The sequence below is a fragment of the Apostichopus japonicus genome, chromosome 19 (assembly GCF_037975245.1).
Source record: "Apostichopus japonicus isolate 1M-3 chromosome 19, ASM3797524v1, whole genome shotgun sequence".
In the NCBI taxonomy this organism is placed as follows: domain Eukaryota; kingdom Metazoa; phylum Echinodermata; class Holothuroidea; order Aspidochirotida; family Stichopodidae; genus Apostichopus; species Apostichopus japonicus.
The window spans coordinates 23,251,475-23,278,836 of record NC_092579.1 but is presented as its reverse complement, the minus strand read 5'-3'; the positions used below and the strand labels follow the sequence as shown (position 1 = coordinate 23,278,836).

At 39.5% G+C, this 27,362-nt stretch overlaps 1 protein-coding gene across 1 annotated transcript; it reads left to right on the top strand.

Annotated features, from left to right (window-relative positions):
• The first annotated feature begins 8,803 nt into the window (after positions 1 to 8,803).
• Positions 8,804 to 27,295, top strand: LOC139959472 (uncharacterized). The gene is made up of 5 exons (XM_071957130.1): positions 8,804 to 9,158; positions 16,325 to 16,368; positions 17,665 to 17,739; positions 22,634 to 22,715; positions 23,687 to 27,295. Exons 1-5 carry the CDS (start codon positions 9,081 to 9,083, stop codon positions 24,608 to 24,610), a joined length of 1,203 nt encoding a protein of 400 aa, XP_071813231.1. The 5' UTR covers positions 8,804 to 9,080; the 3' UTR covers positions 24,611 to 27,295.
• The last annotated feature ends 67 nt before the right edge of the window (positions 27,296 to 27,362 follow it).

Genomic DNA, 27,362 nt, shown 5'->3' with positions numbered 1-27,362 from the left:
ACATGATAGGATGTACGGAATACTTCAGTACATGTGTAGATGTTTGTAGTGTGTACGGTCATGTTCGTATATGGTAATACCTATGGTTCAAGATACCTCACAATACTATTATTTTGGTTGGATATTCGTATAACATACCCAACGTAACAGTATGCGTTTTTAGGCATGTAACACCCCAAGATGGGTGTGAGGGTTGGGAGGAGGGGGGGGGTGGGGTTACAACTTGCCAATTAAGGGCAGACAAATGGTTGTATCCACATACATTTCTGAGTTATGTATAGAATGCCACATTTTGGAATACTCTCGAACCCAAACTTAAAAAATCACCAACCTTATCAATATTCATAAAGCAACTGAAGCTATATTTGTTAAACAATGATTTGTAATATATGCGTTAAAGTTATCACATTTAATAATGCTACTTGTGCTTCCCGTTTGGGAAGTGGGGAGGGGGGGGGGGGGGTGTAGTTAGCGTATTGTATTTAATTTGTTCATGGTGAATCTGCACTTTATGAGTGTACAAGCGTAGCTTTTTCAGATTTTCCATGCTTTTTTTCTTTCTTTGACATTGGTATTATACATTATTGTGAATGTAATTGTAAAAAAGGAAAAAAAGTGAAATAAACGAAACGAAACGAAACGAGGTGTATCTAATAATGTACGAAATATATATAACATTATGCTTGGTCACAGTACAGAGCGACAACCCAACTTCGACGTGAAAGGCAGTGTGTAGCGGTTATTAGGTTCCCAAATCCTCACCAAGGAACAAGATTCTCTTGACCATATTCAAACTTGTTTCCTTTGCGGTATTGTTGGGCGGAGTCTTCCGTGGATTTGGTGTTTCTGCGAAATGGGAACTAGGGTTGTGTTTTGTCATTATAATGGTTTCGAAACAACATTTGTCACCATAGCTTCATTGCAATGATGATGAGTGGGGTGCATTTATACCTCTCTCAGTATTTGAGAAAGTGGTCAGATGCTGAGGTACACTCTCGTCCGCCGCGGATGAGGGACAGTGGGGGCGCTGAATGGGGGTGCAGGAACGAGTGCGACAATTACATGCCGGCGTCGTAATTATACTTGAACACTCATCGAAAGATTAGGCTTGGTTTAAGCCGGCATTTATCCACGATCATCAAACTGGAAGGGATTAGTTCAAATGAGCTTCCATTGGCTTTCTAGCCCTTGGGGGATTACTCAATTAAACTAAGTTAAAACTACGGCATGCCATACGTTTCAAAAATGTCCAAAACAATATAAGCATGTCCAAAATAATATAAGCATGTCCAAATTTATATAAACATGTCGAAACTAATATGAGTATGTCCAAAAATAATACGAACATGTCCAAAATAATATGAGAGTGTCGAAAGACTATATGAGCATGTCCAACATATTAAAAGAATGTCGAAAAATAATACAAGGGCGACAAATGTAACTGCCTAATTCAATTTTGTATTGAACATTTTGGCGTTTTAAGTTACGCCATATGTTGCAAAATATCCAAAAAAAATATAAGCATGTCCAAACTTATATGAGCATGTCCAAATTTATATAGACATGTCAAAACTATATGAGCATGTCCAAAATAATACGCGCATGTCCAAACACATATAAGTATGTCCAAATATAATTTGAGCACGCCCAAAATTATATGAGAGTGTCGAATAATAATATAAAAGTCTCGAGTGTAACTGCTAACTTCAACTTTGTTATGAACATTTTGGCGTTTGAAGTCACGCCAAATGTTTCAAATATCAAACTTTTATATTGGTATGTCGAAAAAAAATTAGCTTACAATACCTTCTTTGGAGGTAATTTGTATCAACTGACACAATGGTTATCATTATGACAATATATTATTAAAACATTCTTCTGTTTTTGTGACGCAAATAATTCAAAATATGTAAAAACAAGACCATCACCTAACATTTTTCCTTTTCACATCCCTTCGTAATGTGAGTGGTTTCGCCCTGCCTAGAGGTGCTGAGATTATTCATATATTGTTGCGAAGGCAAAGAAGTTCACGTGCGAAAGTACGTACAACATGCACAAGCGCTAACAACGTACAGTAGTTATCACACATGCGTACGTTGACAGTGAAAATGAAGTACTATACTGTGTTACTTTTTTAACGGAAAATTGTGACACTTAATTACGGTTACCAGGCGAAGTCGGCCACTAGCCCAGAATTAAAAAAAATAAGCCTAGGTTAGGGGTATTCAACGTTTAATATTCACTCTCACCTTTTAACTAAATTTCAAGATGGAAACGTGGGAAGAACTCGCCAACTACATATTATTGATTAAACCGCGTGGAATGTTGGACACAGTGGTTCTTCCTATTAAACTCACTGATAGTTACAGCACCTTGGGGCCAGGTTGATCACTCGCGCTACGAAACAACTCAACTAATATTTCCTCGAAAATAAAATCGTTCTTGATCGAAATATCATTAAAATATTAACACACACACTAATACGGTAATGGATGAACTGTATATCGTCTTAAGTTACGCTGGATATGGTGTTTTTGTTTTCAGCATACCAAAATAAAAAGTTTGATATTTGGAACATATGGCGTAAATTCAAACGCCTGACTGTTCATTACAAAGTAGAATCGAGCAGTTACGCTCGAGACTTTTGTATTATTTTTCGACACTTTTTTATATTTTGGACATGCTCATATAGTCTTTCGACACTCTTATAATATTTTGGACATGCTCGTATTATTTTTGGACATACTCATATTGGTTTCGACATGTTTATATAAATTTGGACATGCTTATATTTTTTTGGATATTTTGCAACAGATGGCGTGAATTCAGATGCCAAAATGTTCACTAAAAAGTTGAAGTTAGCAGTTACATTCGACATGTTCATATAATTTTTCGACACTCTCATATTATTTTGGGCATGATCATATTATTTTTGGACATACTTATATTAGTTTCGATATGTTTATATAAATTTGGACATGCTTATATTTTTTTGGACATGCTTATATTATTTTGGACATGCTTATATAGTTTTGGACATTTTTGATACATTTGGCATTCCGTATAAAACATATAGACATCTTTCAGGTTTAGTGTCTCTTTTACCAAGCATACCGTAGATTCTGGAAGCTGTATAAGCTCTCGTGTAAATAAATCGTCGACTGCATAGTGTGTATAAAAACAAACCTATGAACTAATCCATCTTAGCATTGATTAGAATACTCACTACGTGAATGATGTAATTGTGACGTCGTTATTCAATAGAGCAATATATCACCATTATGTATCATTACCACTCTTATATATTGACCTGCCACCAGGAAGGGCGTTGAAACAGCTCTCCCTGCTTCAGCAAGGAGCTATAAATAAGATTTACACAAGCTCTGTTCTACCATGGAGCTATAAACAGATCCATGTTTCTACCCATTGCCAATATAGCGTCTTTAGTGAATCAACGAAACATGCACCCTCGGTAACAATCACGTCATGACGTCATGAAATGTGTCAATCTGCCCACGTGGGACACACCAGTTAAAGCAGCTACTGACGTCACACTTAGTGAAGTATTTTAGAAAGTGTCCTTCATATACGAAGATGCGTGCGTACGTACGTACGTGTGTATATGTGTGTGTGTGTGTGTACGTTATATCGAATGCTCAAATTTTAATCGGAGTTGTGCTGTGACGTTTTTCCGAGAAATTTCAAGCTTCTCAGCTGTTCTCCGGAAGAGAGTGATGAACTCCTGCAGTATTGTGTTGTATAAGACCCTGTTATTCAAGGTATAGGTGGAGTATTCATAGTGGGTCGTGTCGCTACCTATAGCATCGCCGTAAACAAAAGTAATAAAGGGTCGCTACAACATTTGGAGGGGGAAAAGTCGCCGATATTTGAGGGCTAAAAAAGCTGACATTTCTGGTAAAATTACAGTATGTAACACCATTTTGTTACAAAGAACAATTTATCATATAAAACATGGGAGTGGGGGGGGGGATACCTCCACCTAGTAGAGCCCTTCCCCCGGGTCACAAACTCCATGGAGGATGAGCTAGCCAGAGAGGATGAGCTAGATCTTGCGTCTGAAGGCGAAAACGGTGACGAACGCCCCTAAATATAACACACATGCACCGTACATCGTACTATACAACTGTAGGTTTGATGGATGGAGTGATCCGGTGACGAACGCCCCTAAATATAAAACACATGCACCGTACATCGTACTATACAACTGTAGGTTTGATGGATGGAGTGATCCGGTGACGAACGCCCCTAAATATAAAACACATGCACCGTACATCGTACTATACAACTGTAGGTTTGATGGATGGAGTGATCCGGTGACGAACGCCCCTAAATATAACACACATGCACCGTACATCGTACTATACAACTGTAGGTTTGATGGATGGAGTGATCCGGTGACGAACGCCCCTAAATATAACACACATGCACCGTACATCGTACTATACAACTGCATGTTGAATGGATGGAGTGATCCGGTGACGAACGCCCCTAAATATAACACACATGCACCGTACATCGTACTATACAGATGCAGGCTGAATGGATGGAGTGATCCGGTGACGAACGCCCCTAAATATAACACACATGCACCGTACATCGTACTATACAACTGTAGGTTTGATGGATGGAGTGATCCGGTGACGAACGCCCCTAAATATAACACACATGCACCGTACATCGTACTATACAACTGCATGTTGAATGGATGGAGTGATCCGGTGACGAACGCCCCTAAATATAACACACATGCACCGTACATCGTACTATACAGATGCAGGCTGAATGGATGGAGTGATCCGGTGACGAACGCCCCTAAATATAACACACATGCACCGTACATCGTACTATACAACTGCATGTTGAATGGATGGAGTGATCCGGTGACGAACGCCCCTAAATATAACACACATGCACCCTACATCGTACTATACAACTGTAGGTTTGATGGATGGAGTGATCCGGTGACGAACGCCCCTAATTATAATACATATGTACCGTACATCGTACTATACACAACTGCAGGCTTAAAATAAACATGAATAAATAAATAATTATAGATGAAGCGATTCAGAAGCGAAAGGAACACATCAGCAAGTACAGTTGCATATTTCATTATGATGAGTTTAAAGTGGTTGGGTGAGTTTCGTTCAGTTTTGACACTTTCATTTCAAACGAGATACACGCAAATAAATATTCGTTCAAGTGTTCCGTGGAAACGCCTTCGTGTATTTTGTCTTCAAAGTTTGTATTCAGCCCTATACTTAACAAAATTTTAGTTTGTTTTCTTTCCACTTGAAGGAGGCTATACGCACATCTCGAACACCCCCCCCCTCCCCTCCCACTCCTCTCCCTAACCTTTCAAATGATTTGGAAATGCCTATTGCTCCTCGCAGACAGGAGTGCCATTATTTGTAAATTTTCATTATACAACTTTATGGCAATATCGCAATTCAGGCCCGGCTAGTATAATATGCAGATAGGAATATGGCCTTGAGGTACATAATGCTTTGAAAGTGTGCTATAGGATTATGTGTAAAGTACATATATGTTGTGATTGTGACAGTGATGTATAAACGATGTGATGTAATGTGTTGTGTTGCACCAGGTGTTGAGCGATAAAGCAGGACATCTCAACAACAATAACAACAACAACAACTTAAAGATCAATTCTAACTACATTGGAATGTACTTGATGTTCAGATAAAAAAGCTACCATTTTTAGCTACATTGCATGCAGACACCATAGAAGCTGGCATTAATCTAGAAAGAAGTCGAAACTTCCAGAATAAATTTCCGTATAAAAAGGTTTTGCAATACTTTTTCAAAAATTACGAAAGCAAACACAATTTCCAACGCATATTTCCAACAAGTTGTTTCCAACGTTGATTTCAATATACTGTCTATAGGTCACCATAAGAACTATATAGAACCCAAACAAACTTTTCAGATTAATAAAGAAAGTATGGCCAAGGGGTGAAATCTATCTTCCACGGTTTACTGATTAGTATTATAACTACAATTTATAATGATATATTATGAAGAATCACTTATACAGATAGTTTAATTAATTGTAATCTCACTCTGAATACAATATGGTTTAGACTTAGCAAAAACAAGAGCGTAACTATAGACTTATGGGTTTTGTTTGGGGGGGGGGGGGGGTGGGGGAGGCAATGCTTTTCTAGGGACAGACATGACCTATTTTCTATCAATAGGGGAGGGCTGGGCTGAAAGATTATTGGGGGGGGGGGCGTTTCCTCCGCCAATGAGTTAAAATAGTTGACATAATGTAAAGACTTATGTCATAGTTCACTGTTGCAGTAATTTTACAACAAGTATAGGCCTGTACTGACACAGTTCTCTAAATATATAAAATCACCGGAAGTAAACATTTGAAACGTATGAACAAAATTTGATAAAGAAAGAGCAAAAAAAACCCTCTAGATCTGCGGCAAGTAGGCCCTAAATGCATCTTTATTTCTTCTGAAGTCCCTCCCCACCCCCCCCCGCCCCGCCCCTCCCACGTTGTCACATAGACCAACGGACGGTATGACATAACAACATTTAATTCTTACCCCCCCCCCCACCCCAAAGGACATTTTATTATCAGCTTATCTTATACGAAATAACTTCCGTATTGATAGAATAAATCAAAGAATTGTGGCAGAATTATAACTCGAAAAAGCAATAATGTGGGGCTATAATTGCGGTGATTTTGCATTTTCGAGAGTGAAAATGCAACCTTCGAAGTGTTATGCTCTATTCAATCACAGCGAGTTTACGTTATTGATTAAAAGAGGCAGCTAGTCGTCGCCAGTTTATTCTTGTTTATAATGCGGCGAAGTGATAGGTCGCAAATTTAGAAGTTGTAATGAATTGTGTCAACCATCAATTTATTATATACGTGCTTGATTATTAAGTGGAAGAAAATACCGTGTCAGTTACAACATTTCCACACCTAAAATTCCCTTTTACGTCACCAAAACACACCCACACCTCACATACACCTCCAACAAAGAAACAACAACAATTAGATCTTCTTATTGCCGAGTCGAATATCCCCGTTAAAATCATGCATATTCATGCCGTTTATATTGTATGAATATTAACGACATGCTCACTGACGTTCTCGATTTCAGTTGCACATTAATTATTATTGACCTGTAGGACAATGCCAATGGTTTGATGGAGTGATCAAGTGACGAATGCCCCTATAGTTACAAAAAAAATACGAAATTTTGTCACGTATACGTAAATAACCCAGACGAGATCTCGAAACAATAATGTTAGGCCTAAATGTTACAGGACAATTTCCTCCATGGCTCCTTTCCCCGCTGTGTAAATAACACCGTCTTCTCTTAATATTACCTTCCCTATGCATCTACCAGGACCCAAAGAGTCAACTTTTCAGTTCTCTTCTGTGTTGGCGCTTTTCCCCTCCTTCACACCCACCCACCCACACCACCTACATATCAATTTCATATCGAGGTCTTATTGTCCTTGTTATATTTTACAACATGCATCCACGTGGGATAAAATCAAACCAGCTCTTCCTGATGTATTTGATGTTTGTACTGGTATCTGATATCAATATGTTTTTAATAAGTTTTCAAACCAAGCCGTTCAAAGGCAATAATCACTCACTATGATGGGATTTATTAACACGGAGGTTTCGAAGTTGGTATAGTCCCACTATACTGACTGAAAGAAGGGTGTGTACGGACCGCGTTGGGATGGGTGGAATGACGGGGCTCTTGTAGTGAATAAAACGCCCGCCGGACTCAATGATGATCAAATAATTGGGGCACGGGGACGCCGTTAAGGTGTCCTAAACCAGTATTGGTCTTCCAGCAACAATAAAAACAACACAGAAATGTATTTGCTGTCTTGCTGCACAATAGAATAGTGTACAGACAGATTATGCTGAACCGTACATCTATTTAGGCTATATGTATGTGTGATAATGTTAGGCACAAGTTAGCCTACATTATTGTAACATATATAATATCGTGAACAACACCAGTAACAATAAAAATGTTTTAGTGAAAGATCCACCTTCTTTATAAAATCCTGCATCCGCCCTTACAATCCAGCTTGAGTTTAATGAATACAAATCGAAAAATAAACTGGGTACTGAAAAAAAAAAAAATTGAAAGACTGTGACCGCAATTTGGTCTGGATCAATCGGTTTTACCTTACTTTTAACCAGTGCACAACACTACTATTATAACCCTCCCTCCCCTCACCCCCCCCCCCCCCAACCATGTTCATGTCTAATCGCTGTTTCTACGAGATGGGCACACCAAATCATATCCATTCAAACTTAGATTCTTCTCTAACAACACACCTCTTCTACTGCTATAACCTAATTTTCAATACAATTAGAGCATAGAAGAACATATATACCCTACCTTCCATTATTGGAAAGTTATATACATCGGACCATAAAATCAGAGCTTTCCAGAATGATGAAATACTTGGCCGATCTAATCGTAGACATGACGATTAAGTGAACACGTTTATTAAGGTCGGTAACAAGAATTTAACCAATCAACAATCCTTACACCGTGAACAAATGATCCAATCCACAGGAGCTAAAACGGTTACTCACACTTTCAATCAACCAATCACGTAGCGCCAAGCGACCAACCAGTTATTACTAGTTCCAACCAATACTATACCTATAGCGTTTCACAATAACAAACATATCCCATTTATACAGCGTTGCTGTGTGCATGTCTTAGTGCTATGTTTATGTACAGTGTAGTCTTTACACAGCCAACCTTGGTTGTTATGCATTGACGTAACAACATATATAATATATAGCAGACGACCCTGGCTGATTTGTCAGACGGTAGATCGGAACCAAGTTAAGCAGACGTGCCTTTCACGTGTAATACTAATGATATCAGAGCGAATGCTCCGTTAAGCTCTTGGAAATCTATAAATGGAATAAACTTCTCATATTTGTTTTTAATAAAAGTTATAAACGCCAAGGAATTTTCGGATACGATATTTTGGGTTTATCTCGGTGTTTTAATCTTCAAGTAAATTTCACCATGTTTCACGATCGCCAAGTTTTGCAGGTACCGGAGATATACATTGCGGACTCCATACGGAAGAAGCGATTACGAAAGGTATGTAATACCTAAATGGATTAATTACTTCTGTAGAGAAAAGCATATGTCATATTTAGTTTTCAACTTCTTGTTTGTAACCGTTAGCAGTCAACGCAATTCTGCGTTCGACACTTAGAGGTTTTATAAGAATAAACCTTAGTCATGCATAATTTTAAAAGTTGTTAGACAAATACAGAGGGGTTGGGAGCGGGTGTATCATCGGGGCGGCATTTTGGGTGAGGTGCCGGGGGAGTGGGGGGGGGTGGGGTGGAGAGGAGTTCTGTGGAGGGAAAGGAGAACGGGAAAGAGCCTGAAAAATATTTATCACCGACTCATGAAGTAGCGCCTTAAATGTCAACGGATGGGTGTAATCGGAGGTGCTATACGTGAGGTACTCCATGGTATAGTGAAGGTGGCTAATTCTGCTCCAAGTTTGATACCTTAGAATTTGTGGTGGTTGGAAATTTAATGGACATGTCTACATGGTGAGATTCTAAATATGTCGGCACAAACATGACCATCCCCATACGTCTCTTTCCCACCCCACCGTCAGACCTCTGCATCGTTAGGCTTGTGTGTTAAAACAGTCACCTCATTCAAAAATACTGACGTTAAACTAATGGTGATAATTAAGTGCTATATTCAGTGGCGGAGCTAGGGGTATTGGTCAGGAGGGGCGAGAATGGTCTGTAGGGGCGCTTTCGACACTATCTAAGCGGAGCGCCACCACAGGTTGGCGCGTAGCGGACAGATTTTTTTTTGAGTAAAGATACTCCCTATAGATCGCCGGAAATGACCCTTTCCGGGCCTGGCTAATTTGCAGATAAACGAAGAATAAATAGGTGTCATCGCCAAATTACACCAACAAAATGTGACAAATGTCAATATGTAGATGAGAGCGCAATAAAAAAGTCAATAATCGCGAATAAGTAGAAAGTGGTAAAGAGCTGAAAAGGGCGCCAGCAGTCCATTTGAGTCCGTCATGGGGGCATTCGCCCCCCCCCCCCCGACTGTATGGACGCTCCGCCACTGGCTATATTCCCGACGTCCCCAGATCATGGGGCAGTGATGGGGTAGGTGATCAATGAGGGGGGGGGCACGTCAAAATTCACAATAGGGCCTACTTGCGGACGTGAAATATTCGACATCATGTCTCGTAATTTCTATGGGTCCGGTTGAGCTGACCACACGATCTTGTGGTGTGATACGATCGTGAACTTTATCTGCAGTATCGAATTGTTTTATTGATGCTTGTATTGTAGCATGTACAGGTGGCCTGTCTGGTAACTAACACGTACGCGCGTTGTTGGTCAAGTTACATTCCACACGCATTCATGTGATTGCTCGAGCGTATCAATCTGACCACACGAAGAAATAAAAATGTGAAAAAAAGCGTATTTTTGGCAGTTACTGTAATTGAACCATACATGACTTCACAAGTCAGCTGAACCTCCTGATAACTCGACTGATCTAAAGACTAAAGTAGTGATAGGCAAACATGTGCCCTGACACCAACGGGTTTTGTCGCCAAAATGATTAAAAATATTTGCCCAAATATCCCAGCTATAGGTTTGAAAGAAATTTGGCAATATTACTGAGCTTATAACGGACCTTGCCACTTAGCGAAATCCTAGACGAATGCAAAAGCAACTGAACTTGTATAATTAAATAAAATAACTCCCGCGCATCTTTCAAATGGACGCCGTTATAACTAGAAAGCATGCGTGCTGTGAATGAATTTGCAGGATAGTCAACCGTGCAACACCTATCGTCGCACTTTATGAATGGGCTGTTGCCATTGGTTGACCTTTCACTGGCGGAACGTGGTGTGCTGCAAGCGAGGAAATATTATCCAGAAAAAAACCGGTACTTGATACGGTGGCGTTGTTCAATGTTTCATAAATTGTAAAACGGTGCACGTTGTTGAAAATACGGATAAATCGTAAATGGGCAGCTTCCTGTTAGTTAGAACATGGAGGTCTGTTTTACCTCCATGGTTAGAAGAACAACAACGGTCTTGGCAATCTTGGTTGGGAGATAAAAGGTGAAGGGGAGGGGTTGGCAGGGGGTGGGGGTGGAGTCCGAGAGGGGTGGAGGAGGACACGGGCAACCCCGGAGAAACTGACAACGCTGTGGCAGCGATCGATATATTTACAACGCCTGGTATTCTAGCTCTCGCTTACACAAACTCTGTTATCATTAGAAGCAATGTTTACATATAAATTCTATGAAGTTTTGCTTACGTAACTTACTTTTGTAATGACCACTTGATTCCCTTCTTGTTTGACGGAACTTTCTGGAGTTTGGCTTAACTCAAAAGTGAAGATTTGGGAAACCGCATCAGATCGTATATCCAAGAGTCACATAACTATTTTAGTAGAAAATGGCAGAGCAAAAATTAACTGCTTTAACTATATCAGTTTCCAACAGTTGGCCCATTGCCTCCATGTTTTGACACTGCTCCATGTGGCTCACTGAATGGGCCCATGGCCTCCATACTTTTGACAGACTGCGCCACGCTGCCCGCTGAATGACCCGGTGGCCTCCATGCTCATGTGATGAGAAATTACTCTTGTTGTATTCTGTCATTTAGACCGCCGAGGTCGTATCCTGCTGCAATGTGACCTCGGAAAAGTCTCGACAAAGAATCAATACTATTGACAATACAGAACATAACTTCAAAGGGTAATGTTAATTGTTCTGCGCCAATCACCACCCATTCATTTTAAGTGGCTCGCTTAGCTACCTTGTCCAATTTTTTAGAAGTCTTCACGCCCTAGTATCCAGAGGAATGTTCTTGTCTGTTGTGATTGTTGGCTATTATTATGCGAAGGGGGAAAGCGTATTATTGTTAATGGAAGATAATGCGGATATAGGTCTACCTGCATTAAAATCAGTATACACATTTTATCATTTATTATGTAAGTCGAGATATATACCTACAACCATTTTAGACACTTTTGCACTCATGATACTGAGAGAATTCATACCTCCAGGGAGCTGCATATTAGATTAACAACTCCGTATTCAGAGAGTCGTTTAAAAAGAATAAACTAAAATTGGTATCCGTTAGAAAACCCATATACATTTCCCTCTTGTTAACTGCAAAAGTATATACGAAATTATGCCCTTGATGTACCACCTTGAAGCCTCAAAGTCACCTCTATTCACCCATATTTAATAGTTAGACTGATTTTCATATCTATAACGGGAACGAACACCCTTGGGAGTTATAAGGTGGATTGTGGTTAAATGAAAAATCGTTGCGTGGCAGGTATTTGAGCTCGCTGAAGCGCTTTTCAATCAGGTTTATGATGAAAGCCTATACATACCTACTAGTAATATTTTGGCCTACGTGTCGTTCGTTCGGATGTTTTTCATGCGACGTCACGGAGCGCGGGAAACTCATCATGTGAACGGCGAGGTCGGTGGTTTCGTCACGTCCCGGTCAATAAAAAGCGGGCTCGTTATTATTGTGGTTCGTCCGCGTCGCACGGCCTGGTCTGCTACGTGACTTGGTTGTTATTTATTTCTCTATTTTTCTTGCTGGATGATTGGTTCATCATGGCTCCTACCTTCTAACACGGCAATAGTGAACACTATATATGACCATGCAATTACACACCCACTTACCCTGTACAGTACAGTATATATACGGTATGTTGCATGTGTACAGCAAACATTCAATACATTGTTATAGGATCTCCTTCGATACTACTTGCCAATGGTCTTTGAAGAGCCTAAGTACATATTATCGGCCTTGTGGCAAATGAAAATAAGAATGTATTCACAATAGTTCACCAAAATTGCGCCAGAATCGATCATAATGACAGGCCAAAGTTTGCTCATCAAACAAGGGATACTAAATTTAGTTTACTGGACAACTCTTTTTTTCGGTCTGTATAGGTTGAACAACTTTTTATTTTATTTTGCCTGTACCATATACGTTGAAACTGTACCATTACTGGCCACTTCAGAATTACCACAACTAACACGTACAGTATAGGTATGTCACAGATCTGCGAATACATGTTGGACATGGAGGTATGTATTACCATGTAGGCATAATACATCCATCAATCAATCAATATATCAGAAACATTTATATTGTGCCAATGTCAATAAAACCTCCATGTATTATGATGTGAGTGGATGATGTGTTTGGATGTACAAAAATATTGCTACTGAATACTGATGTTTATTCGAACGAAATGAACGCGACCAAATCGAGTACGTCCATGGTAAACTTGCTTGATTTGCTTATATAAATGCGCATTGTTTGTGTGCATGTGTGTGATGTGTGAGTGAGTGGGGAGGAGGAGGGGTATAGTTAATAAACTGTCGTGAGTTATTCAAGCAAGATGAAAAACGCATTTGGAAATCATTCTCGAAATACTTTTGAGCATGGCTGTTGCTTCAACGAACATAACATCTTTTCATAACATCTCGGTGATTGTTACTCAGAACCACAAAATATCTGACGAAAGTTTGCGCATACCAACTCTTGTGAAGCAGTTCGAACGTGACCAATGAAAAAGCAGCCACATAACGATCAAAACAAGGCTTTACGCTGTCATGGGGTGTTGGAAATGTAGTTTCGGAGTCGGATAGAATGATATGATGCAAAAAAAAAACAAAAAAAAAAATGGGAGAAATTTATTATGATATAATGTGTTCTTATCTATATAAATAAACCGCAGAGATATAAAGAAGAAGGAAAATATATCCAGAAACGAAACTGTCTAGTTCGTGTAATGTATATGTGTATTGAGATAGTGTTTTGCGGTTAAAATCACATGTTATACGCTGTCAGGATATTAAATGATTGCGGTTTATTGCAGAAGAAACATCAAGGATGCGGCTGTGTATAAATTCTGTGTACAGGTATGTAAGGTTCTGTATAAGAGTTTGGCCTATCCATTGTGAATGAACGGAATATTTTAGAGTGAGATTAAATATGAAGACAAAGTTAGTTCATACTACACATTCGGTAGCGTCTCAGTGTTGTGTCCAATAAAAGCTTTTGAGCCAATCTACGTCTTCCATCTCCCGTGACCCCCCCCCCACCCCCTTTTGTACACCCTCTTCTCTCTCCGCCAGTTTCCCTTCACTTAAAGTCTTAAATCTGGCTGTTATTATCTGTAAATAATATTATTCACTTATTATTGGGGGATAACCTAGTAATTTTGCAGAAGGTGTTACACCTTAGGTTGCAGGTTGTTATATATATATACGGACTGACCTTTAGAGGATAGAAATAAGTCAACCGAAACCAGGGTTTCTGCTTTGCTCACGTCTCCAAGAACCGTTGGGCATATAGCTAAACCAATAGACGAAAAATGTAGTCTACCTTGCTTCTGCGCATTAGCGTTGGCCTATATATATATCAAATACAATGTGTATTAATGATACACGCAGTATACTGTATAACTTGCGCTAAGCAAATCTACATGATAAACGTCACCAGATAGGCGTATAGACATGTAAACATTAAAGCTGACATTAATGATTGCAGGTGGGGACTTTTTCCTTTTTTTTTTATCCCAGTTAATGAGCCTGCATGTGATGCCAAGTCACGCGATGAACAATCACAAGTTTCATATCGATTAAGCATCATTCATATTAGTGAAAGTTAATACTGTTAGCAAAGCGAAAGTTTTGACCACAATTGTTTACAGAACCTCATTGAAGCATAAAATGTTACCGGTATAATTTCGCCGTCCGACTAAAATGTATTCGGTGAATAAGAAATGCAAATAAACCCCACTTGGTACAAAGTTAAGCCAATTAAATAGTCGTAACCGATCATAACTTGATCGTAATTTAAATAATGCCAGCAAACTTCACCAAGTAGCCAAGGTGGATTAAGACTCTAAACAATATGTACAGATTTATACACAACGTGTATGTAATCGAGGGGAGCAAAATTACAGACTAACTACTCCTATGTGTACGGGGTACATGTTTAAACTTGTATTCGATACAATATGAGTGATTTCGAACGAAACTTTAACAAAAAGAAGAGACAGAAAAGAATAAAAAACAAAAACGAAAATCCTTTTGGAATTAACCTTCAATATCTTGCCTAGCGTACTTATTCATCAGTTTATCTTGGGTTGTTGCTTCTTGTTCCTTTCAGCGGCCTATCATCGGTTACAGGCCTTTTCTTAGAATACATGTGATAGGCCTATGTTTTTAAACAAAAAAAATCATGTCGAACTTGCAGTCTCTGAGTGTAATTGCCCTGCATTTCTTTCCTTTTTTTTGCATGAAATTTTACGTCTCAAAGAAACGGACGGCTCAGTATATATATATATATCTGCTTACGACCCTGGATAATATATATATAGACATCGCCATGAAAGAACATTCGAGAAAACACTTCACGTATAATATGTATCAACTTGGCAGTGTTCCAAGAAAAAAGAGCCTGCTTGATGCGCTGTTAGCAACCGCTTATTTTATGAACATGCGTGGGCGTACAACACTGTATTGATTTTTGAGGGGTGTAATGGTAGATGTGAAACTAGTCCGGCTATGTTTATAAGTTCTTATATATTTGCACAGTGAAAGCTTTCACTCTCCCTGCAAAAGTGTTATCTATTTTTAAAAGATTGATACGGTTTATATCTTACGATGAACATACATACATCGTTGGTAGTGTAAGCAGGGAGGTATAGGTGTTAAGTGCATAGGTAAGATTTTTGGAGGACTCTCATGCGTGTGTTTTGTCATAACATTGTGTATATGCACTCGTTTTAGAGGCACGTTACCAATTGTTTTGTTTTTGCTTATGCATTATACGCCAAAGCGAACATATTAATTATTTAAAAAAAAACGGAATTATACTGTGAAATTTATCTTCACCATATCGTGGATGTTTCCTCCGTTTATTTGAAATCAAAATTAAAGCTGTGCACGAGTCCCCTTTTTTTACCTTTTCGGAGAAGTCTAAATTCGTTAATTTACAAAATAATTTTTTGCTAATAATGTTTCCATGGTCGAGGCAGGAACTTGTTAACCAACCCTAATCTCTCCTGTAGCAAAATAATTATCAAATTATAGCAGCTTAAACTCGACCGGTATGTAGACAAAATGTGACCTTGCATGGAGGTTTGTAAGAAAAAACATTTCATATAATTTTAAGACTGACCTGTTTCATTTCTCTTCGATTTTGTTCTCAGGGTCGAGTAGAATTCCTCGTCAAATGGAAAGGTTGGACAAACAGGTATGTGTTCAAAAGGTTTCCCGCGGTTTCATTCGTTTCCCGCCAACGGTCTGAATTTTAATGAGCGTCGGGTTTTTTTTTTTGTGCGGAGGTCTTTGTTTTATATCCTTAAAATGTTAAGTTATCCAACGCGTCCCACGATGGCACTCCGACTTGCTTTATGAAAGAAGTCGTCCCCGCCCGTAGGCCGTATATGGTCTTACTGTTATAAACGTTCAACATTTTGTATATAGGCTTGAACAATTCAACCAGGGGTTTTCGTAAATACATATTTTTTTTTTATATTGTTGTATATAGGCTATGCTTGATGTGTCGGGTTCCGCATACACATATTTCCGCGAAATAAGGTATACGCGGAGAAGATCGTGCGATATTGTTACCCAAATACACTACTCCCGGTGAAATAAGAGCCTGTTAGTGTTAATTAGCGCTTTTGGTCACAAGGAATTCTTTAAGTGGGGGGGGGGGGGGGGCTTTAAATGGAAACAAGAATGAAGAAGTACAGTTTGATCGTCTACTAAAGTCACAGTTAACACTCACTTTTGTTCAATTAGTGTCACCATGTAAAAGCTTGTGGGCAGAAAGATTATCACAAACGTATAATGAATACCATGCATGATTCATGCATATAAATATTGAAAAAAAACAACAAAACTTTGGACACATCCTTAAAAGTTTGTTTACCAATGCGAGCATATCTAGCAAGTTTGAATCTCACTGAATCCCTTTTAAACTGTTCATAGTACAGACTTAGTACAGACATAGTACAGACACCGTCATTCGTTGTATTGTGCTGTACAACAGTGATACACAGAGATTCATGTTATAGAGTTATTGTTTTTAATAGGCTAGCCTACATGTAAAGAGCAATGTCAGTTTCAAGAAATCGTCTGGAAATCAGATAACGAGGGGAAATAATTACGACAAAGGCTAAAAAACGGTTACTGGCGGGGTATAGGCCATGGGGGAGGAGGGGGGTCTGGGGGGAGGAGGGGGGTCTGGGGGTCATCGGTAAAGCTTTCAGTTTTCCAGTTTAATTGTATGGCGCGTCAAACTTCAACCATAACTTTTCCAAGGTTTTTTTTTATATATATTTTTTTATAGCTCACCATCATATCGAAACTGAAAGAAATAGGAATGAAAAAGAAAGATGTAACCAGTTATGTTGTGCCTAACTTTATATAACACTGTGTAGTATCACCATTTATTTGGAAATGAAAACATTTTGTTTTTGTGCTTCATGAACCTTCTTGACTTAAATTAATGGTTTCTTTTCCCTGTTGACGATATCTACAGGCACAACACTTGGGAACCGGAAGACAACATTCTCGATAAACAACTCGTCCAGGAATTCGAAAACAAGCTAGTAAAGTAAGTCAATATCATGTGCTACTGTGTTTGCTATGTGAAGTTGGTCCAATTCGCCGAACTTTCGATTCTTGATTCCTTTCTTTAAATGTACCTGGTTAACGAATAGTGCGTTCCAGAATAGGTCTAAGACAGGTCTCATCTCCCGCACCCTCCCCCAACCCCCCACTTCCGCTCTCCTTCCTACCCTCCCCACCCCAATGCGCTCTTCACGTAGTGCTGTTGTGAGACAAGTTGACTTGTGCGTGTAAACGTTCCATGCATGATAACCTCATTGGGGGTTACATTATCCATGTATGTAAGTCACCACATGATGACATGGGGGGAGAGTATACAATAGACCTAGTTGATCCGTCCTCAACCTAGATTTTACACATAATCACATGCTCAATATGTTCATGAAGTGCGTTGTTGTTCGGTTCAGTCCGCCTATACCACCTAACAAGTTACTATACCATTGCATGCGGCGGCTGTATATATGCAATCTTTATCATGCAATTTACATCACTTCACAATTCACGCACCATTTAAAGTTTCATCATCAAAATGCAAATACTCGAGTTTATACAACTGATCGCCTCGATCATTGCTTCGCAAACATGTTGTTATTCGCCCATATGCTTCAAATTGCATATAATAATATGAATTCGTCAGCACGTCACCGCTAAAAATAGAATTCAAGCAACGACGCGAGGTTTGTATGGAACGCGTAAGAGGTAAAAAAGGAAAATAAAAGCGCTAAGTGATTAGAAAGAATCAGTTGAGATATCCGTCTGCCAATGGACTGGCATGGAGCTGTGTAACAAAACAAAACAAAAAAAAAAAAAAAAAAAAAACATACCAACCAACATCGATAATATGTTTTTTTGAAAGATACACATTTGTTTCTAGTGTACCGTATAACTGCGAACCTAAGAATTATCGATTTATACGACGGTATGAACTTCAGATATAAACCATTTTATTATGGGACGGATTGAAACCAACGTTGTTGTGTTGCCGGTACAAATTAAACTAAAATACCCCCACCTGTACCTACCTAACCCCCTCCCTACGGGTGATTTCAGTTTTGAATCGTGGTAGTTGACAACATTCGCTATATATGCTCGCCATATGTCATGGGTATACAGACCCGCTGGACCAAATTAAATTTCAAACTTAGTGAGTCACAAAATGGCAGTAATTTAAATCGTTTGTATCGAAAATTGACATAACCGAGTCGATCTTTTAGATAAACCAAAGGATTTTAATATGAATCATACCGTAACTGAATGTTAGAAACATCATAATGAACGGGTGGGGTCTCTTGGTGTGATAGAAAATATACATTTCGACTTTCTAAATCGACTTTGTGGAACCTCGGCGAGATGTATATTGTTATTAAGCGACACGTTTCTGCCGGATTGACAACCTCTTCATTTTTTCGTCAATTTTTTTTTATAATAATTTCGTGTATGTCGTTAAAATTTTCATTTGGGCAGCACTTATCTCGTCCTCGGGTGTTTGTCAATATAACAAAACAGAAAAGAAAACCTTTCATTACAATTTAAGGATTTTTGTTGTTTTGGTTACGAGGGCTCATTCCATCTCAATATCACGTACTCGTTATTGTTATTGTTGTTCCGTTGCCATGGGAAGCCAACGATGGTAACAACGATCGTGAAGACTACAAATCACTTGAAGAATATGAGCGGCTTTCTTTATTAATAGTAAACCAAAACGAGAAGAAATCATTTTCTTTATTGATTGCAAAAATTACCTCGCGTGTTGGTTCGCGCAGCTCGAGTCAATTACGGAATCATGTATAACCTCTAAGGGTCCTTGATGGGTTTTACAATGTTTACATCGTTTATTTCTCATATGAGAGAGGTAAAAAGTCAGTGCAGATTTTATGTCAGCATCAATTCACCATGCAGATAATGTTAACTGTATAGTTTATATATATATAGAGTGTTTTCAAAGGGTTACTGTCAAACATGGCCTCAAATGTGAAATCATAATTTTATTTTTTATTTTCTTATGTTGATACTTTCATTATCATAAGTTCATTAACTTTACGAGTTGTAATTCCGTCCCGTGATATCTAATTGAGTTGTCATGAGAAACTGTTGCAACTTACATCGCGGATTATATAACGCCGCAACCATATACAGGTTTGGGCGTACAGCGAAAAACATGTGTTGTAAAAGGCATGTCAGAAAGCAAACTTGTACAAGATGTGGGAGGTATTGTTCAGTGGAGCGAAACCAAGAGGTCAAAGATTCTCTGCAAAGTACCGTTAAAAGGTGATTTAAATACAGGCAATAAGCTGGAGCCACTTCATCAATTTTCACCACATGACCTTAACAAGAGGTCAACCATTATCTGATCATCTATTGATGTAGTGACAGAAAGTTGTCACAATATTTACTTATTGGTAGAAATGGGTTGTCCATTTCTGGTGGCAGACTTAACGTGTTACTTAGTAAGGAACAGTTTCGAGTGTAACGTTTCTCAAAGGAATGGTGTTACATTTAAACGGGTAGAATGTTAAAATAGATGATTTGGTGGCACCCTATGGGTGCGATACACATGCACAGTAATTGAGAGGAAAGTTCATTTTTTATGTGGAATTTACTATATCGAGTTTTGCTAACATGTTATATATACGTATACCTTATATACGAATCGTACTGAGATTATGTAGGTAATCGAAAGAGCATCACAATTGGATGAGAAAAGCAAACAAGCAAAGCAAACAAAACAAACGAACATGTCATTTTTAATGAGACAAACTTTAACCTGTACTTTCAATAAATCATAGAAAAAACCTATTATAATAGCGTTGCTTTGAAACTTGCAACCTGGACTTACACTTCATTTAGTAGCTCTAGATCGGTTTCGCTCCTCAAGTTCCTGTCATATATTCGTTCGTATAGTTTTCGTCCCGTATAATATGTACTACTGTATATATTCATTCCTTCACGGCCTTCCTCTTTAAATCGACCGACACAGAAAAAAAAAAATCGGAAATGAGTTACTACAGGTTAACCCTCGCTAATTCGGCAAGTGTATAAGGAATTTTTTTTTAAAGGAATTTTTTTTCGTTTTGTGCAACGCTCCAATTATAGACGGCAGAGTTGTGAAGATGTGTGACCATCCGGAATAGAAGGCTACAACATTCGTCGAAAATCGATAAAATAAATCTATTGTTGCTACACACGGTCGTCACCAACCCTCTGTTTGGCCATATTTTTGTAATCGAGGCAATGTCTTTTGAATGGAGGTATATATAGGCAGTAAAATGCTAAGAACGACACATTTGGATTGATGGCCTCTTTAGAATCCTATAAATAGAGCAGCGAGGTTTGACTGAGGAACACGCTCGTATAACACTTTCTTGTATTTTCATGAAGCAGTGCACTTTGTGCTAGTTCCCTCCCCGGTGTTTGGCGAAGTACGCCGTTTCTCCGCTAGACTTATGCCGTTTAATTGAATGTTGAATTCAGTCCATTTACCTTGTAAGGTCAATCCGTCCTGTATCCAAGGAACATTCAGTCGCCAGGGGTATTCACTGATTCGCGGTCTCCCTTGTCTAATAATTGGGAATAATCGCAGGTGCCGCTTTTTTGGCGCGAATCTCGGCGGGCGCGCGACGGTGCACAGAGTGTGTAAAAGCGCAAAGTATATATGGTACCCATATATGTAGGCATTGACCTATTTACTGTGATCAATGTTTTTGTAACATTAATGCCGGTCTTGTTGTTGGTATTCTTGTTGCTTCAAGAAGCAAATTAGTCCTGAGTGCCTACCTTTATATACGCCAACTATTCAGAGGGATTGAATAACTGTCAATGTAGGTGTAGACGTGAATAACATTCAACAGTGCACACTTCGTTACTGCGACGCTGATACGGCTACACTGTGACTCTGTATATGCATGGGAGTTTGAAGTGTAGTTGCTTGCACATTCGAGTATAGTATACTGTACGATACGCCACGATTGAAACAAAGCATAAGTCCATCAATTTCATTACACCATGACACATGAAAATGGATTTAGCCGTTCATAATTCGCTAACGTATATATATATATATATATATATATATATATATATATATATATATATATATATACATACATACATACACATATTAACAAGTCAACGTGATAATATAAACTCTCAAACAGAATACTAAGCCCTTGCGGTTGCCGCATTTTCTGTATATTAGTCGTGCTCAATCTGCATTCAGTACATACAATTAATTATTGTTTGATATAAAAGTCCCACGATAGCGTACGACTCGATATTATAACATCATTTGTTAATATTGCTTGCCTGCATGCATTCAACATTTTATTATTCTTTTTATGTTTTTGTAATTCCGGCACACGCAACTCATGCACAACCTTATCCCATAACGCCAGTAATACTTGTATATATATGTAAGCCTCGTATTAATTGGTTGTTAAAAATTTACTATTTAAATTGAGGCGCGTGGGCGATATTTTATTAGGGCAAATAACAGAGGCCGTCAAACAGGACGGGTAAGCTATTGAAAATACCGCGCGGCTCCGCCGTTTTGTTGTCTCGTTAATTGATCGACGAGTTTTCTATACTCGTCAGCAATGAGTTTCTGCGTCGCCGCGTGCTTCATGTAAACAAAACACACGTGCCTAGTTCGCGCGATGATTAAAATCGGCGGGAAAGTTTGTACGCATTGAAGTATTACATACTCCTTTGCCTGCCAACCCGACGGGTGTCATAGGTGTAGCGGCTCATTGACAAAATCCAATAGAAGCGGAGGTTACGAAGGGTCATGTAAAATGGTAGATGGCATGTAATCCATGTTGTTCTCTTTTTGCCTGAAGACTCACCAATATATTTTCTTTCTTTATTTACTTGATTACTTGCAGACAAAAGATGAAAAGAAGCAACTTGAAAAAAATGGCGCGGACTAACGGGATTGCGACAAGACCTCAGCGAATTAACTCCACGGTAAGTTGAATATCATTATATAATTTAAAAAAGAAGAAGAAGATATTACCCGCACGTACGGTGGTCTTGAAGCGACAGACGAGTTGTTAGTTTTCACACTGACAACTAGTCCAAAAATATGATGTTTAACGCAACTTGAAAGCACGTCAAGATATAACAATATTCGTCGAGTTGTCAAGTAACGTGCAACGCAGCAACTTGAAAAAATTTGATAATGTTCGTCTAGATGGAACACACGACAATATTAGACAAATCGGTTGATATCTCGTGTTATACTACTAACACTGTATAGGTATACCAGGGAGTTGTACCATTACTACTTCCCGGGTATACAACTTGTCTGCCCCTACATCACCACCGTACTATGTGTTTCTTTCTCTGTTCTTTTCGATTTCCTTCTTTTTCCCGCCAAAAAAAATATTGAAAACCTTGCGCAGTAAGTTGGCCGTTTAACGTCGTCGGCGCGAAAGTTCACATGGATCTAATAACGGCAATGCAAGACTAGAAGTGTTGAACGGTCATTGGAAGGGGAAAACAGTGCAATAGCATTTTCAGTGGGTGAGGGAAATGCAGGAAGGTGGTGGAACTGATTGAGATATTGTTACAGTGATCTTTGAAAATGTTTTTGATTTTCGAGATGATTATATTAACAATCGTACATGACTATAAGACCAAGGTCCGTCCTTCTTGAAATAGTGGGTCTTACAGTTGTCTATACATTGTCTGGTCTTGTACCTTAAATCGTTCTATAAGGACAGACCGATTGCGGGAGATCATGAAAAAGGTTTTTTTTGGGGGGGTGGGTGGGTGGGGTGGGGGGGGGTGGTCCAATAGGAAGGAGACTTGTAGCTGCGCGTCTTTTCTTCAATGTTCATAAGTCTTTTGAGTTTAAGCCACGGTTACGTAGCCTTCAACTTCCACCAAGCAACGTATAATTTTTATTTAAATCTACTTATTTCTTCATCCTTCAGGAACCGACTTCTCCGATTTCGAAAAGTGGCCGTCGGATGAACCGTCTGCAGAAGTCGAAGATAATCACCAGCCTGTCCGACGATCTCTTGGAGGAAATGTTCTGTACCTCGGATGGCAACTTCCTCGACTTTCCAGAAAATTTAGCGGTCAAGGGTGGTCCGGAAGACCAGTCTCTGGCACGGTCGTCAGTTCTAGTAAGCTACATTCCCAAACAAGACTGCCTGAGGAGTATAAAGTTCAAGCTCGGATGGTGTCGGACGCGAAAGGATGACGCCGGGTCAACCTGTAGTTCGCCGACGAGCGATGCCAGATCGAGCTGTTTCCTGTCCGACACCGAGTCGTTTTGCACGAGTCCCGGCGCCGACATTCATAACGACGTTTTCGACGACTGTCCTACGACGACTACGACCATCAAGAGTGAAAACTACGACAAGTCGCCAGGTCCCGTTCCTTCGCCGAATCCTTCGTTACCTTTCAAGTTATCCATCAAAGTGCAAGAAAGATTACAGAGAGGTCCGATGGAAGCTAACACAACAGTCACGTTACCCTCCTCCCCGTCATCTCAGATACTATGCTGTCCACCGGTTACGCACGAAGACTTCACCGACATTGCCGAAACTGGAAAGCTCTTTGACCCGCCCAGCATGCCGGTCCAAGAGGAGCCCAAGATAGCCTCCGACGCTCAGAGGAAATGCTTACAACTGTCGGTACAGCCAACGTATTCAACCATCGATTTTTCTCAGCTTAACCTCTCGCCGCTACTGTCGCCATCGATCACACAGGACCGTTTTACCTTTTCGCCCGAAAGTGACGAATTCCACAAAGTTCCATGCTCTTTTCAACCAGACCAAATACGTACGACTGGCTCGCCATGTTTTTGGACCTCGGATCGGGGACATCTTTCGTTCAATCCCTATCAGTGAAAGGGTTCGTTAAGAATCATAACGGACCGGGACAAAACTGCAGAACAAGAACGTGTTTCGTTTTCTATGTTTGTTATGAAAACGAACGAAAGAATGAAAGCAGAAAAGAAAAAGAGTAGCGGTCGCCTTAAAGGCGACCAAAATCAGCAAACGGGTTTATCCTCCGATTAGTGTGTGACTAGTGTAAATGATGCCTCGAGTAAAAAGCCCTCCGCCTGTATAATCTCTACGAATCTCGGTGTTTTCAGCTTTAAAATATTCTACTTCATTATTAAAGTTTTGTTTCTTCTGTCTGTCTCATTCTCTGTTCCTTCCTCTTAAATGGATCTAACAAGTTTCTATATTTGGACTTACTCTTACTTTTTTTTCGCTGATATGGTATTTGTCCTTTTAATGTCGAGAGTCATTTAAGGAGGTAAAAAAAAGGGAGAAAAAGTAAGGAGGATGAACTTTCAAAATAGAAAATGACGGTTTGTAATGTTGGTTTATATAAGTGGGGAGCAGAATGCATATCATGTGTGGATTAATTAGACTCCTGGTGGAAGTTGAGGAGAGGGTTGGGAGGGGAGGAAATGCGGCTGAAAGATAGCGTAAGTGACTCTCGATGGGTGGGGGGGGGGGGGTAATGGGGCTCAACGATAGCGTCACTGAATCTTGATTCAAATTATGAAGACAATGTTGTTGTTTATTTGTGTTGTGTCTGTTTGGGATTGCACCTGATTAAATACTTTCGTAACTCGCAAATCAGCGTGTTTTTTTTTTGGTAGTGGGGTGGGGTGGGGGGAATAAAAAGAATGCAAATTGAGGTTGTTGTAGGCTATATGGTTTCATAAATGGAACACTAATCCATCAGATCAATATTCATAAGCGGGGAAAAAAAATTGGAATATGAATTTTGCTTTAAGAAGAAAACCGCAAATAATGTTCACCATTGTTTCGCATTTAGTTTTTTTGAGTCCGTATGGATATACTATAGTTTAAATGTACTGTGAAGATATCACACATACTGCAATATTTCATACATTTCAGTGAAACCGTATATACGCCTATACCAGCATCTTTTAAATCTTAAAGCGTGTCACATTATCACTGTGCTTATTGGCTATCGGACGACACCGTTACATCGGTTTTCAACATCACCGTTAATACGTATACTAGTCTCTATGTCTTGTGTAGGTAATATACTGGTCGGGTTGTACATAGTACCAGGCGCGGCGGAACGGAAAAATTATTGGGGGGGCTAATGTGTGGAGACTATCTAAGCGGAGCGCCACCATCGGTTGGCGCGGAGCGTACAAGAAAATTTTGGGTTTTTTCAAACCCCCAGATGACCGGAAACGGCACTTCCCGAGTGTTTTATGCTGCGAATACCTGGCCCTAAAATATGTGTCTCAAGCCTGCAATTTCTCAGATTGCACGTTAAGTCTGTAAAAACATTGTAATTTGTATATTCGATGGTGTTTTAAGAGAGTTGCTATTACTTTTAGTGTACTCGCAAAGACGTTTTTGAGTGTAGTAAGGGCAGTGGCGGGGCTAGGGGTATTGGTCGGGGGGGGGGCAAGAATGGTCTGTAGGGGCGCTTTCGACACTATCTAAGCGGAGCGCCACCACAGGTTGGCGCGGAGCGTACAGAAAATTTTTGAGTAAAGATACTCCCGAGATTGCAGGAAATGACCCTTTCCGGGGCCTTGCTAATTAGCAGATAAACGGAGAATAAATAGGTGTCGTCGCCATTTTGTCGGAAAATACACCGACAGAATATGACAAATGTCAATAGGTATATGAGAGCGCAATAAAATAGTCAAAAATCGCGAATAAGTAAAAAGTAGTGAAAAGCTGAAAAGGGCGCCAGCAGTCCATTTGAGTCCGTCAGGGGGGGGGGGGGATCCGCCCTGACTGTATATATGGACGCTCGATCCACCACTAAGTAAGGGGATGTTGGAGAACTGGCTGAAATGAGGCAAGTCATTGGCCTAAGACGAAGTTGTGTTACGCTCACCGGTACTCACACTCACTGCTTCCACTTTTCACGGGGCGTGAAGACGCGGTTGGGGTGACAATGTGGTCTATAGCCAAGGGACGGGCCGAGGGTCCCCCAGCAATTACTTAAATTATTACACCTATAGAGTATACGTGTGCATCGGACAGATCGACAAGTATGCATTGAAAAATGGGCAGATGTAAGTTTCGGAGCCTTGGTAAATATTGGGGGGGCTTATCATGCATTTGCCCCCTCAACTTTTTTATTGGGGGGGCTGAGCCCCCCCAAGCCCCCCCGGTTCCGCCGCCACTGCATAGTACCTATGTGATAGAATCCTATAGTCTTATATTACATGGTGTATATATTAAAATTGATGTGTAGGTTCGTCAAGTCTCTCGCGATTTTCTCTTTTACAAAAACAGAGCAGTTTTACGCAAATAGAATTGTAAGAAGACGTTCATATAAAGCTAGAACAGAATGTGAGTGTCACTCTATGAATATTTATAAGACGATGCAATAGGCAGTCATGACAGTACCAAACGAGAAACATATTTCTTTATGCCAACGAGGTAAAGTTAAGTGAAAATTACAATAAAAAAAAAATGTTTTTAGTGAACGTTATTGTTAATACTACAACAGGTTATGTAGTATGTATGTAACATACAGTATGTAACATACATTAATTTTTGTACAGGAGACAAAAATTTAAAAAAAAAGGAGGTTGGGTTTATCTCTGAAATAAGAAAGTATAAAAACCAAACAAACAACTAA

Coding starts and splice junctions, on each gene's coding strand:
- LOC139959472 (XM_071957130.1), top strand. CDS start 9,081: ATGTTTCACGATCGCCAAGTTTTGCAGGTACCGGAGATATACATTGCG. Junction 16,369..17,664: donor TGGAAAGGTTGGACAAACAG/GTATGTGTTCAA, acceptor CGATATCTACAG/GCACAACACTTGGGAACCGG. Junction 17,740..22,633: donor TTCGAAAACAAGCTAGTAAA/GTAAGTCAATAT, acceptor GATTACTTGCAG/ACAAAAGATGAAAAGAAGCA.